This window comes from Mastigoproctus giganteus, chromosome 9, assembly GCF_048544385.1.
Source record: "Mastigoproctus giganteus isolate SK-2022 chromosome 9, ASM4854438v1, whole genome shotgun sequence".
Lineage (NCBI taxonomy): Eukaryota > Metazoa > Arthropoda > Arachnida > Uropygi > Thelyphonidae > Mastigoproctus > Mastigoproctus giganteus.
The window spans coordinates 53,253,404-53,268,315 of NC_143583.1; the positions used below are offsets into that span (position 1 = coordinate 53,253,404).

The 14,912-nt window shown below is 33.5% G+C and overlaps 1 protein-coding gene across 1 annotated transcript in view; it reads right to left on the reverse strand.

Moving 5' to 3' along the window:
• The window catches only part of Cdc16 (cell division cycle protein 16), a 149,434-nt gene that overhangs the window by 45,797 nt on the left and 88,725 nt on the right, over positions 1-14,912 (reverse strand). The window contains exons 7-10 of the mRNA XM_090380652.1: positions 12,751-12,842; positions 9,235-9,368; positions 7,095-7,174; positions 4,943-4,992 (exon numbers count right to left, since the gene is read on the reverse strand). Of these exons, the coding sequence (XP_090236778.1) occupies positions 4,943-4,992; positions 7,095-7,174; positions 9,235-9,368; positions 12,751-12,842 (356 nt within the window). The remainder of the gene's footprint in view (positions 1-4,942; positions 4,993-7,094; positions 7,175-9,234; positions 9,369-12,750; positions 12,843-14,912) is intronic.

The following is a 14,912-nucleotide window of genomic DNA, read 5'->3' on the forward strand; positions in this document are numbered from 1 at the left end:
GACAAATCTGAGTCAAAAATGTCTAATCAACATTAGATGCTGATTAGACATTTTTGTGGCACAGCAGTACAAAATATGCATCCACATAGGCTGCTGGATTACAATTGTTGTTCTTTCTTATGATTACTTTTCCACATTTGCTGTTGTGTGTATTAATGAGTATATGTGAGGTCCTGGCAAGGTGTATACATCTAATCAATGGGAAAATTAGCTAATTTCCCTAAAGAATTAATTAGTTCTTTGGCAGTACATCATAGGAACTTAGATGTTCCTATAGCATATTGTCACACAGTAGAGGCTGCATGACCAGTAACATGCATAGTTGTCTCTTGAACAAAATATGAAAACCCAAGCACACTGGTTTAGTATGGATTGTCAATTAAATGGTGGTTGTGGTGGGGAGTGTTATTTCAGAAACTATATATCATGACTAAATGAGTGCACAGATGTATCAGGTGATGGAGAAGATCCTACACAACCATCTGTAGTTTGTGTATCGCTAAAGATTGTTGTGGAAATTATGTTGCCATACAAAATAATTTCCCCAACCTATCTACCTGTTAGGTAGATAGGTTGGGGTGTCCCAGCTTTGAATAAGATGCCCTTTATGAGAACTGTCTGTACCCCTATCATGCCTAAAGGGTGCAAAACATTATTGCTAAATGATAAGCTCCAAGTCAGTTTATAGAGAAGTTGCTTTATTGTTATACCTAAACCTATGGTTCCTTAATGCTCATGGGCGAAGTATGAAGGTCACTTTCAAAGTAATGCCCCAATTTTTTTTTTTTACAGAGCTATATTTATTTGGTTGAAGTAAATACAGTGTTATTTTCACATTTCATAGGCATATTATCTAGGAACAACTCTATTGTTACACATATTGGAACTAGTGCGAAAGCTATTGTAGTAAAATATTCTTGTCCTGCACTGTTCAGCCACTGATTCACAGCCTTCAGAAGGGAACCATCATTCCCCATGTCTGAGAATATCCTCAATTTGTTTCTTTCCTGTTTGTGAAACCTTGAAGCACAATGGAATTCTGAAAAATTCTAATTCTATATTTTCATTTCTTTCCCCTGCTATTAGAAAGAAAGCCAGGTTAGAAAGGCTGTTTGTGAATATTGTTATAAGTAATCTAACAACTGGGAACAACTTTTTTATTGCTTCTGATCACTTACCATCATTATAATTTGATTTAATGTTGTATCAGGGATGTCAGATGTTGAGCTTGCCCCATCCATAAAAAGTAATGTGCAGATCCTTTGGTCTTAAGTATTTGAATATACCCTTGACATTAGCTTTATTTCAATTCTAACTCTGGAACATACATAATTTGCTTACTTTAAAGAGAACAGTTATTGGCTTATGCATTGATTAAATTTCATTTCTACAATACTACTTTCATTTCTGAAAGTAGTTCATGTTACTTCTAATTCTAAGCTATGGTGGACAAAGGACTATTCTGTCTATTTAAAAGAAATAGGCAGAATGGTCTATTTAAAACTGAAAACGTTAGAAGTTGTTTAAGAAATTTCCATTAGACTAATTACACAAATGTATTCTAAATCTAGAGAGGACTTTCAGATAAAAAAAAATCTAGCAATTAATAAATGTGTCTTCATGTAAGCTCAACATCTGACATCCCTGATACAACATTTAAGATAAAATGTTTTCACATCAAATAGCAAGACCACCTGTGTTAAAGAATTGAATTTCCCATATCCTTTGTTTCCTCTTCCAATGAAGTAAGCCTTTCAGGACTTTTCCATTGACTATTACTCAGCTGCTGTGTTCTTGTAATTTGAAATTACATTTGTAATGTCATTAATTCTCTTAAAGATGGTTTGGTTGCAGCTTATGACAGTATTCCCATGTATGAAGACAGTAAGTTATTAATGTACTGATATGCTATTTTGGTTATATTCTGTGTTGGCTGGTTTCTGTCAGAATGGTCTATTTACTGAGCTGCCCATTTCAGAAGAAAGAAAATTGTTCTGATGTAGCAAATGTTAAACCTATTTACATTTCTTTGACTCTTTTAAAAATATTGGAAAAATTATCATTGATACATCTTGCAAATCAGATGCAGCAATGATAATTTAATGATGCAGATATTTTTGGATTGTAATCTATTTGCTATAGTGATTCTCAAATATCTATAGTTACCCATTTAATAACTAGTTAATAACCAAAATTTATAATGTTTAGCAAAATAAAAATGATTTTGCTAAGCATAAATTTTCATGACATTTCTGACATTAATTCTGTATTTGTTGCCATGCAGTTCAAGTAGTTATTACACATGCTTTACAATTATCCGATTTTTGGTTCCATTCTATTTTTCAACTGATGATGATGTCTAACACAAAATTACTTTTTCAAGTTTACATTTGTACTGATTCTTATATTCTAGATGTGAAAGATACCATTCCTCAGGGTGGATATTTATTAGCAGTTTTATTTTCATCAATCTTGATGCCTTTGCCTTTTCTTGGTAACAATAAGGAATTTGATGCATATCAGATAACACTTATATTGGCAAAGAAATTTCTCTCTCTCAAATAAATTAAGATGACCAGCAATCACGGTTTTAAAGAAAGATTAATGAACCGTCAAGTTACCTGGTATAATCTGGTCTGCAAATCAATATTATGAATGATCTTCATATAATAATTTTAGTCTTGCCATACACCTAAGATTATTAATATTGTTGTTCATCAAGTATTTATTAATCCTATATTTTCTCTTACATTCCTTGGGGTTATATTTTATGTCAAACTTTCCTTCAAGCAGTACTGTATTAATGTCAGAAAAGTCATTAGTAGAGCAATCTAGCTCATTAAGAGAGATCTGGTGAAGATTACAAAGTTTCAGATATTGAAAAATATTTCTTAACATTTGTAAAATTAGTTGGAATTTGTGTTTTCCATTTGGGCTCATTCTAGCAACAGCAATCAAAATCTAGTTTCAGGAGCTAAATTTTGGTCACTTTGATGGTTTAAATGGTTGAGGAAGTTTATTCAATGCTGGATTCTCATTCACTGAATCAAAATCAGAATATTTCAAATATACCTGATGTAGAGAATTTATCAGCTAAATGCACATCAAGGTTCTAACAGAAAATTGTATCTTTCCTAGATAAGAAATCAAGGAGCTGATCAAAAATTACAATCTTAAGAAATCAGAGTTGTGAGAAAAATGAATGGAGCTAACAGATGGAAGCAATGACAAGTTTCAGTTACAAATAAGAAAGATGGTATGGTGTAAAACGGAAGATTGCTTAAATAGACATTCAAAGCAAAAATGGTGATAGGATTAGAAGCAAGTCAAGAGGAAGGTGGACTGATGGCATCAAGCATGTATTTGTGGAAAGAAAGTTAAATAATGAATGGGAGGCTGACAGTCAAAGGACTGATTTTTATTGTCTCTTATCGATTTGTGCATCAATTGGGTATAACAGATCTGGATGGTGATATGTGTATGTTGACATGTATATATATACATATAGGTTTTAAAATGTTTACCAAGCAAATTTTGTATCAATATAAATAGCTGCAGATGACATCAACTGTTTTATTAGTCTATTATTTCAAGTGTAAATATCATTTAAGAAGTCCTCATACAAGGAGTGACTATTAAATAATGAGACTGCATGTGTAGCCACTACACACCAAGTGTCACCTGTGAAACAAAGGCACAGCAGTTGATCTTGAAACTTCCCTAGTTGTCTGCCAAGCAATGTTCCAATATGCTCATTTGTTTTGCAGTGAGACAAGTTTTCATTACCTTGTGTTTTTGGGGTTTGCTGGAAAAATGACAGAAAAGAATTGAACAATGAATAACCTCAAATTTTTAACAACACTAAAGAAAATGCCAACTGAAAGTTATGAGTTATGTAAAGTTTATGGGGAAGATAAATATGTCAAGAGCTTGTGTGTGTGTTTGAGTGGCATAAACGATTTTTTTGAAGGAAGAGAGACAGAGAATGTGGAATGTAATGAACAATCAGGCTATCCAGCATCCATGAAAATTGATGAAAATGTGGATCGGGTAAGTGATCATCATTTAATCATTAGAATGCTTGTATAAGAACTCAATATGGACAAAAAAACACTTAGAAATTTTAGCTGAAAATTTAGGCATGAGGAAAAGTATGTGTGTACCAAGATAGTGCCAAAAATTTTGAATGAAGATCAAAGAATGAGATGCCAAGTTTGTGACGAGGTTTTGAAAAAAAAAAAAAAAAAAAAATTGCAGAAGATCCAAACTTTCAGTACTGTAATTACTTGTGATGAAAGCTGGCCATCCCAGTATGGCCCAGAAACTAAAAGCAAGTCAATGCAATGGAAGACAAAACAATTCCCCAAACTAAAAAAAGCAAGAACATCAAAATCAAAAATGAAAACCACACTTCTTTTCTTCAATATTAGATGAATTATTATGGCCAAATCATCCCACCAAATCAGACTGTCAATCAAACATACTACATTGAAGTTCTGACAGGCTGTGTGACAAAATTTGAAGGAAAGAGACCTAAATTGTGGAAAGATGGTTGGATACTTCATTGAGACAATGCTCCAACACACAACGTGCTCTCTGTTTGCCAGTTACTGGCAAAGAAACAAATCTTTGTGTGTGAATGTGCACCCTTATAAGGGGATAATTTGTAAGATACAAAATAATTCATTATATTTATTTCATTGCAACAGCCTTGCTATTTAATAGCCACACCTCATATGTAATTCATTAATGAGGACAAAAATTATTTCCTTTCTGATTTTATTTGAAATTACAAGTGCCAATTAATCTCAAGGATTTTATTAGCTAAAATCACAAGACCAAAACACAAGTTGCTATCAAGTTGAGCTATTTTTAAATTTATCGCTGTGTGCAAACAATTAAGCATTAAATAAGTGATATAATAAATTAAATGAATACCTACCGCACATCCAGGATATAAGTCAACTAATTTATGTGCTAACTGAAACAAGGCTGGAAAAAAAAATTACATTATTAACAGTCTATACAATTTTATTAACAAGTGGATGAGTAATAATATTCTAATATAGTATTGTTAATCATATCAGCCTGTTAATGATCAAGAAAATTATATATACCTTGATACGTAAACAAATTTCACTGACAGAAACGTAGACCAGTTCATTTTTCACATTAGTTACTTTTTGAAGATACAGTTTAGCCAGTCACTAGAGTACTTTAATTTTAATAACATCTTTACACCCCAAGTAAAAAAAAAAAAAATAATAATAATAAATATGGCTATAGACTAAATGCCAGCAACAAAAAAACACTGCACTTGCAGTGAAGGTGTATGCCATGGGAAATGGCACCCATCTCCACTGCAAGTGAATGTTTTCAATGGCATATGCAGGAACAGGGTTCCTTTCTCATCCTCGTTACAAATCGAGATGTTCTGGTATTCAATCCTCAAATTTTCAAATTATTTTCCTTACACCATTAGGTCTTAGCAGACTTCTCAAATCTTTCATCAGCTGAAACTCCTCCCTTAGTGCTGATGGCAAGCAGCATCTGATAAAACAATATCCTACAAGTAATGCTTGATCTTTTATAGAAACAGCCACTGTTTGACTGACTCACCTGCACACTGGTTGCACTGACAAAAATTTCCCTTTTCCTGTATTCCTTGGTTGCATACAGTTTTCAGCATGTGCAATTTTTGTATTATGATGCAATCTTAATTTCTGCTCACTGTATCACAGTTCAATTTGATTTATTTGTAAGCAAGAGGGCAGCATCTTTGCATACCACTAGGCCTGAACTACAATACATGCTCTGTGATGCTGGTGCCACATTTCCACCTGGTAGCACTATTTGGATTTTTTTTTGGGCCAATTTTTCTTCCTTATCATCTGTATTATGCACATTCCAAAATTTCAGTGTTCTCCAATGAACCATTCCAGCTGCAGATCCATTAGTATAAGTGAAATTAAATTGCTCACCTTGTACTGTACCAATAACATATCATGGCCAATTTATTTGATTAGCCCTATGATATTCTGTGGTATGTACATTCACACCCCTACATAGTGGACACCATTATTGGAAGGTTATGCAGTTAAACTTTAGTTAAATAAATAATAATAATTCTTTAGTTTGGTAACACTGCTTTATTAATTATTTATCATAAATCCAGAATGTGATGCCTCATATTTCACAAATCAAGTTTATAGCAAGCCTTTTTTTTTTTTTTTTTTTTTAAGTATGGTTGGATTACATTTCTTATTAATTTAGGAAAAAAATAATATTTAACATTTACACAAAATTTTAATTAAATAAACTTAGATGACAAAAATTTTTTTTGTTGCTGCCATGCCTGCAGCTGACCACTGCCACATGACCAACCATTTAATTAGCCTGCCTCTAATCATGCAGGTGATCATATTGGATGCCATGTAAATTACCTGTGAAAATCTTATGCAATTTCATTTAAATATTTTTCATAGTCTTATACATGCTATATATAAATTTATACACAATAATATTATTTCAAAATTTGAAAGCATTTATGCTAATTCAATGTACTCCATTTCAATGTATGAATTTGCATGCACTGCCAAATAAGATTAATGGATAATACAGGAGAAGGATAGTAGAATACAAGTGATGGAATTGAAGTTTCTGAGAGGTGTTTTTGGAAATACTAGAAGAGATAGAATAAGAATTTCAGTCATTTGGGAGAAAGTGGTAGAAGAACGATTATGAGAAAAGATTGAGAGGAACAGACAGATGGTTTGGACATGTAAAGAGAATAGAGGATAGCAGAGACTGGCAAAGATGATCTTATATACATGGAAATGGAGGCTAAAAGAACAAAGAGGAAGGCCAAGAACAATGTGGAGAGGAGGTGGGGGAGATAGGGGGGAATGGTGGGAAGACAAAGCTAAATGGAGAAGACTGGTTTCCTTATCACCTGGCAAGAAACCTGAAACAACGATGGATAAGTAAGTAAGCAAGCCAAATAAGCTTGTTCTGCTTATGCAATAAAACTTAACATTTAGAGTAGTTTTTGTATAAATATAAGAGAGAGAGAAAAAAAAAAAAAGGATAATTACCATTTGCGTTTTTGAGTTCCATAAGGCAAGATATGTGGATAGGTAAACACTGTGTATGAAATGGATCCCTGTTCATTACTCTAAATATACATATAAAAAGAATTATACATCATTCAATATTTTATAATTGAATCAAAAGTAATAGAGATTTTTAACTGAATAAAAAAGTGGTCTATTTCTAGAAATGATTTCAGAAAATAAACTAATTATACTAACTGCAATATATCTGAGTGCTTATACTAAATGTAAGTGTACATATCAGTATTTTCATTTTATTCCCATTAGTAATTTATTAAAAGGGCATTAAAGGGTATTCATAAATTATTAAAACTAAATTATTACTATTATTTTATGCTCTTTTCTTCAAAAGTTGTTTCGAATTGTGTATTATTCAACAATTCTGTTTTATAATAATTTCAACACTTGCATTTCACTGAGTAACAAAAATTGATATGAAAAATTAATATTTCAATTAGCATGCCTGGTATTATCCAGTTGCAGCACTGACCCTGTAAAAAGTATCAACTTTTCAGATGTGGTGAATTAATTTTGAATTTTATCACTGTTTGCTCAAACATTTAATGCTCAAATTTGAATAATAATAATAATATATACAGGGTGTTTCTTTAATATGTGGGCTATACTTTCAGGATCAACTCAGGACCTGAAAACAATGAAACAAGTTATATAAATATATACCTAAAATTGCTTTATTTCTGAGTTACAGCCCTTTTTGTGCTCTAGAAATCATTTGGTAAAAATTGCTCACTGGTCTCTGGGTAGACAAACCACATTACAAAAAGCACAGGTAGGTAGAAATGAAAGTTGATTACTATTCTGGAATGCATAGTCTGAATTTATTTTGAAATGGTATTATATTCTTCATAATTGTAACTTTTTACTGTAAAGTCAGTTCTAAGTGCAGTTCAGTGAGGGCAACCTTAAAAGTTTTTGTGCTAATAAGTTGTTGTTGTTTGGTTTTTAGGAGCATTAGCAACTAAGGCCATATTGCTCCGGGAATACGCGGTGGTCATTCCCTGACTTTTCCGCATCCTCCGTATTTGGTGGTGACGGGCTCGAATCCCGGTCTAATCAAGAAGTGTGTGCTAAGGACTGCTGCTCCTTCCCACCTGGCTACGGAAGCGCCGTGCTAATAAGTGAGTGTGTTATTTAATTTGAAATGAAAATGGAATATGCATCTCATGTATGAAGGCTGCAAAATGTAACAGAGCCACAGCAAGAAGTCTGTATGTGGAAAGGTTATATGAGTGCCTTGGAGATACAGGATCATTCAACAAGCGAGCTTCAGATGGTGGCAGAACAATTAGCACCAAAACAGTTAGGTTGGAGAAATGGGTCATGAATCAGTGACAGCACCAAAAGGATAAGATGTAGGACATGCAACTCTGTAGAGAGTTTTTCAGAAAGAACACCAGCATTGTTATATATTCAAAGATTAGAAAGTTTCACAAAAGCTGATTTATTACCGTGAGAAGCTTTTTGTACTTGGTTTGTAGCAGCGTGTTTGTGATCCTCTCTTCCTGCCCTCCACGTTGTTTTCTGATGAGGATAGCTTCACAAGAAATGGTGATCAATTTTCACAGCAATCATAGCTGGACAAAAGAGAATCAGCATGTCATCATCCAATTAAGGCACAAGCAACAATTTAGTATTAATGTACAGGCAAGAATTATTATCAACTGCTTAATCCGTCCCTTTGCTCTGCTCAGAAGACTGGCTGGAGAATCCTATTCTGATTTTTAAGGAATGATTTACACAATTTATTAGATGAAGTTCCTCTTGGTGTCCAGCATTGTGTGATTTATGCATGCTGGCATTCCATCTTGTTTCAGTCATGTAGCCAGAGTATTTATTTGGTTGAGCATTTCTGACAGGTGGTGAAGGCTCTGTTGAATGGTGTTACTCTTAGGATCTGAGTCCACTGGATTTTAACCCATAAATCATTTGAAATCCATCATTTATGTAACACCCATCAACAACATTGAAATGCTACCAATGTGTGTTTATTTATTTTTTGTATCCTATTTAAAAAAATATATAATAAAAATCTGTCTCAGGAACTTTAAATTTTACATAGAAGATACAATAGCTTTAAAATTCTTATGTATCAAAAACTTACACTGAAGTGATAGAATAACATTCTTGATAATCACAATTGTAGTAACATCGTTCTGCTAGTACAGTAGCTATATCAAGATTATCTTCAAGATTATTCATCTCTGTAGGAATTATCATCTCGGAAGGTTTATCATACTGCAAAAGGAATAAAGAAATATTCTTGCCCATTTCAACAGAGTTAACTATTTAATCACTATTATACTAAAAATAAATTTCTTTAACAGACATCTGGTTAATTTAGTTTATTCAAGATAACTGCAATCTTACATATTCTGTCTGCAAATTATATAGGCTGAAAAGTAGCATGAGAAAAAAATCCCTAAAAAGGGTAGAAAACATTTTTAGGGATCTTTTCAGAAACTAATCTTCAATGCTTGAGAACCAATCATTGACAAAATTCAAAAACTAGTCACTAGTCCACTCAGCATGTCCTGCTCAGTGGGAAGGTGCTAGGATTGTATACTTGTTCTTGGAATGTAAAAGTATCTGTTCCAATATACTTTCATAACAATCTTATTGTCATATGTTATTGTTTTTGGTGCATCAGCATCTCAGGCCATACTGTGATAATGTACTGTCTGCACAAATATATTTTCATCAGTCAATCTGAAGTCATGTGGGGCTGAAAATCATGGAATAATTCACTGGGGAAGAAGGTTCCTACTCACTCAACTTGAGACTGGCTAAATATAATCTCAATTGAGGAGGCCACCAAGAATTCCACTTGTTTCCAACAGGATTTGAATCCAGATAAATTCGACAAAACAACACAGTTGCAGATAACTCTGAATATCATTCAGTGGAAAACTAAAAATAGGAAACGATGTAACATCATTTTAAACAGTCATACAAGATCAGTTTATTATCTAATTTACCACTAACTATTGTTATGCTGTTAAAGTCAGTCAGTGTCAGTCAGAGCTGTGATAAATATTTAACCATCTTAGTGGGTGAATACAATATATACTGATATTTAATATTTGAGCTATTAATTGCTCACTGCCTGCAGTTAGCAGTATCTCTATAATAGGAATTGTGTCTATTTTGTAAGTAAAAATCAAGGAAATTTAGTTGTTTATAGTCTGTAAGATTAACATACACACTGTATTATCTGGTTTGAAGTTTTTTTTTTTTCCTTTTAATTTTAATATTGTTATTTATGGTTATTGGTTTTTTTTTTTAGGAGCATTAGCAACTAAGGCCATATTGCTCCGGGATATGCGGTGGTCATTCACTGACCTTTCCACATCCTCCGTATTTGGTGGTGATGGGCTCGAACCCCGGTCTAATAAAAGCGTGTGCTACGCACTGCTGCTCCTTCCCACCTGGCTCCGGAGGCGCCTTAATTAATTTTAACATAAATTTCTTTATATTTTATCTATAAAATCATGGTGTGACCGCATGTTTGTTTTTGTTTCAGATATATATGTGTAATTGCAAAATAAATCCAAAATTAATAAAACAAATACTAGTTTATACATATTACTGAATGAACTAAATACACGTGACTAATTTATGCATCTGTTATATAAATTATTCCATGTTTGTACTCAAATAACCTCTCTTACAACTGCACCTTAGTTTGTTTATATTACTCTCTCTTTCTGCTGAACCATATCTCATCAATGTAACAAACATAAAAGAAATTTGTTTCCTGACAGTCCTAATAGTCAAGTCCTGGGCAATTTTCTTATTACTCTTTCACTCAAAAAATCTACACTAACTTTATTTCTCATATACATAATTATATTTATATGCATACATAAATAATGAGCATACCTATCACATTGGACTTGTCATTAGATTTTTATTTCACAATTATTCAGAAATAGTGTGGTATACCATTATAAACAACAGCTGAGCAGGCTTCTAAACATCAACATATAACAAGTACTGTAGAGCATTATCCTTAAACCACTAATTCCTCTTTCTCATTTATAATTCTTAATAAAACTTATGCATGCAAAATTTCAGATATACAGTTTATAAATATAATTTTAATGTCTTCCTGTTTCAATGTTCTTCATGTCTTGGCGATAAGGTGTCTGGTGTTTGAAATAAAATTGGAACACACTTTAGCTTTTATCCTTGCTCAAGACTGCTATGACACTTTTCCACTGAAACTGGCTGGGCTCTGTCATAGGCTCTTTAGCTGATGAAATTTTCTGCAACTGCTTTCTTGGACAGAACGCAGTCTTTCAATTAGATTATATTTCAATCTGGATTATTTCATTTCCCACTATTAAACTTTTTAATTACATTTTTCACTACTAACTTTAACTATTCTGTAACTTATTACTCATATTCTGAGTAACTTGGCTTTATCAAAGCGGCATCGAATTCTAGGTGCAGTTTCCTACAAGAATTAATCTTCAGAATTGCATCATGCAATTTTGTCTTGTATGTCTGATCAAAGCCAGCCAATAGCCATCTGCCAACACATTAAAATTTTTGGAGCATATATTTAACCCTCTGTGACCTGCACTTCACATCCAAAACTTTTATATGCTTCTGCTGTTTCCTTTTCTGCCTCTTTGCTCCTTCCAAAATTCCACTTATATATATGTAAAGGAGTTTTATTCTATTTTCTCTACCCACAGCAACCACATCCATATTGTTCCCCACTGTGGACAATATGGACCCACAACTGATTGTTAAGGTTATTACCTCTATTATCTTAACTGTTTTCATGTTAAAGTGATGATTGCCCCTATAAGCTTTACGGTTCACATCCTCAATGTTTGCTGTTTCCATGTTTAGTATATGCATTCCAGTACTGGACTGGGTCACATCAGGTGATGATTGCATTCTTTCAGCTCTGTTGTTTTCACTCACTGCTTGAGCTTAAGTCATTTCTACCCAATTTGTTTCAACCTTTAAAATTATGTAGAAAAGAATTCACTTCCCATGTGGGATTTCTTTGGTCCCCCAGTACATTTCTCAAGCTTATCCCATATCACAACAGTTACTTCTAATTCTATAACATTAAAATTTATTTATTACAATTTACAAATTTACTACTTTTCTAAATTATTTTCAAATAGTAATAATAATAATAACAACACATTTTAAATTTTAATGCACTTAAATTTTTAATACAAGATGATGTTTCATACTATGTTTAACTTCATTATCATACATTTATTTATTTATTTTTAGTAAGAATGTACTCTTACAATGGCAGCCTAGCTGTAATACTGGGTTTAATATACATATTTTATATAAATAATGATATTTAATGATATTACAATGTGTGAATCACGCTAAGGTTTCAGTTTTGCAGCTAGTAAAATTGAACGGCAGGTTTGGCCTAATGCTACAAATAATTTTCCAAAGAAAAGATATACATTGCATTCATTCACAGATAATTTGAGTAATTATGGTATGAAAGATGCTGTACTTTAAGAATAAATATGTTCCACATATATTAAATTCAAATATATTTTTATTAAATAGCATTTGTTGGGAGAAGCCCAGAATAATACTTTATATGACAAATCTCATTTCAAATATTTACCTTTTTTAATTGTGTTTCATAAAGGAACTTTACAAGCTCTGCTTCTTCTGGAGGATATTTAAAATATGGCAAACTTGCTAACAGCTGTACTTCTAAAAAATTAAAAGAAACATTTATAATAATATTAAAACCTGGAATTGCACAGCACCTCTGATATATTAGCTGTCATTGTCACTAAACACAAAATGAAGCTATTAAAGTTAAAAAATATGTAATATCAGCAGAAAAACTTTGGGAACAGTTAGCATTAATTGAGGCATATGATGCAAGAAAGCAAGCTTATACAGCATCAGCCAAAAAAAAAAAAAAAAAAAACCCCTTCCATTTCACCCATCTGGTCATTCCAAATGTTTGTCTAGTTCAGCCTTAAATTTATTTATTTAGGCTATCAACTTCCACAACAACTGATGGAAGTCTGTTCCAGCAATCAACTACTTGCTGGCTAAAGGCAAACTTCTGCACATCTATTCTACAACTGTCTTTCCTCAATTTGAATCTATCCCCCCCCCCAGGTTCTTAAGAGCAAGCGGAAGTATCCTGTCAGCATTGAGCCTGCTCATACCATTCAAGGTCTTATAAACCTCGACCAGATCACCTCGCAGGTGCCCAGTCTCCAGCTGATGCAACTTGTAGAACTTAAGCCTTTCTTCATAAGTGCACCCCTTTGTCTCTCTCGCCAATCTTGGTGCCCTTCTCTGTACTCGTTCTAGCAACTCTACATCCTTCCTAAAATGAGGCTTCCAGACCAGTATACAGTACTCAAGGTATGGCCTGACCACTGCCTTATACAACGGGATAATCACCTCCTTGTCTCTGCTAGCAAAATTCCTATATATCATTGACAAAACTCCATGACCCGCTCTGGCAGCCCGTCTGCACTGCTCAGAGAACTTCATATCTGACTGCACAATTATCCCCAGGTTTTTTTTCATTCTCCACCTCCCTGAGTATAGTACCACACAGTTGGTACATTTCTCTTGGGTTACTGCTACCTATATGCAGTACAGTCGGTCCTCGTATAACACGTGTTTACATTACACGAATTCGATCATACATGATTTATAAATAGGGGAACAATATCTTATATAACACGAACCGAATTCGCTTATGCACGATTCGCCTTTGTGTTTACAAGAAATGGCAGTCGAACGCAGAATCACCCCAACCGAACGCAACACGATAGGAATGAAGAAGATTCTGAAAATGTATTTATGTGTTTTCTATCAGTGAAGGGGAAACACATTTCACCACAATAACGTAAAAACCAACACAATTCCAGCTATCGATATAATCGCAAATGCAATTAGATGGAGTTTACTACCAGTTTATAACAGATTCCACTAGCAGAAACGAAACTGGAAATTGTTTTTATTGTTTTATGATAGTAACCCCCAGAAATGTGCTTTAGTTAAATGTGGGGTGTTAATAGTGTATCTTGGCCTTTACGGTGTTGTTTATTCAGTTGCTATACGCCCACAGCTTTGTTTATGTTTAAGCGTGCCTCCTCGTTTTGTAATTGTGCTTTATTCCCTAAAAATTAGTAAAATACTTAAAAGGTGTGAAAAGGAAGCGTCCTGGCGAACACACTGCAGATTCAGAGAGAGAGAGAGAGAGAGAGAGAGAGAGAGAGAGAGAGAGAGAGAGAGAGAGAGAGAAAGAAAAAGCAATATCGATAAACAGAGGCAGACTGGATCAAAAATTCTTACCCGGAAAAATTTATAGTGGCCTCATACTACGGTTTATGGCCAAAATCACACTGGCCTCCGGCCCACCGGGATTTCCCGGGTAAGGCTTATGGCCAGTCCGCCTCTGTCAATAAAGAAAAAAATATGAAATTGTGAAACGCTTTGAGCGAAATGAAAGACCATGTGATATTGCACGCGCTACAGACCTAAATGAGGCAACGCCGAGAAAATAAAAACAACTTTCATAGCGGGAACAACTCAAAGTTTAATTAAAATCCATTAGATTAAGACACAAGAATTGGAAGAGATGGAACGGCTGTCATCTGTTTGGATAGAAAATCGAACAAAAAACAAGTTTGCTTACGATAGAAGCAAAAGCGTTAGCAATATTTTATTGCGTAATAGTCGCAATTAAATACGTAAGCATTTTATTACGACTTACGTATTATAATTTATACTTACATATTATAAAATACA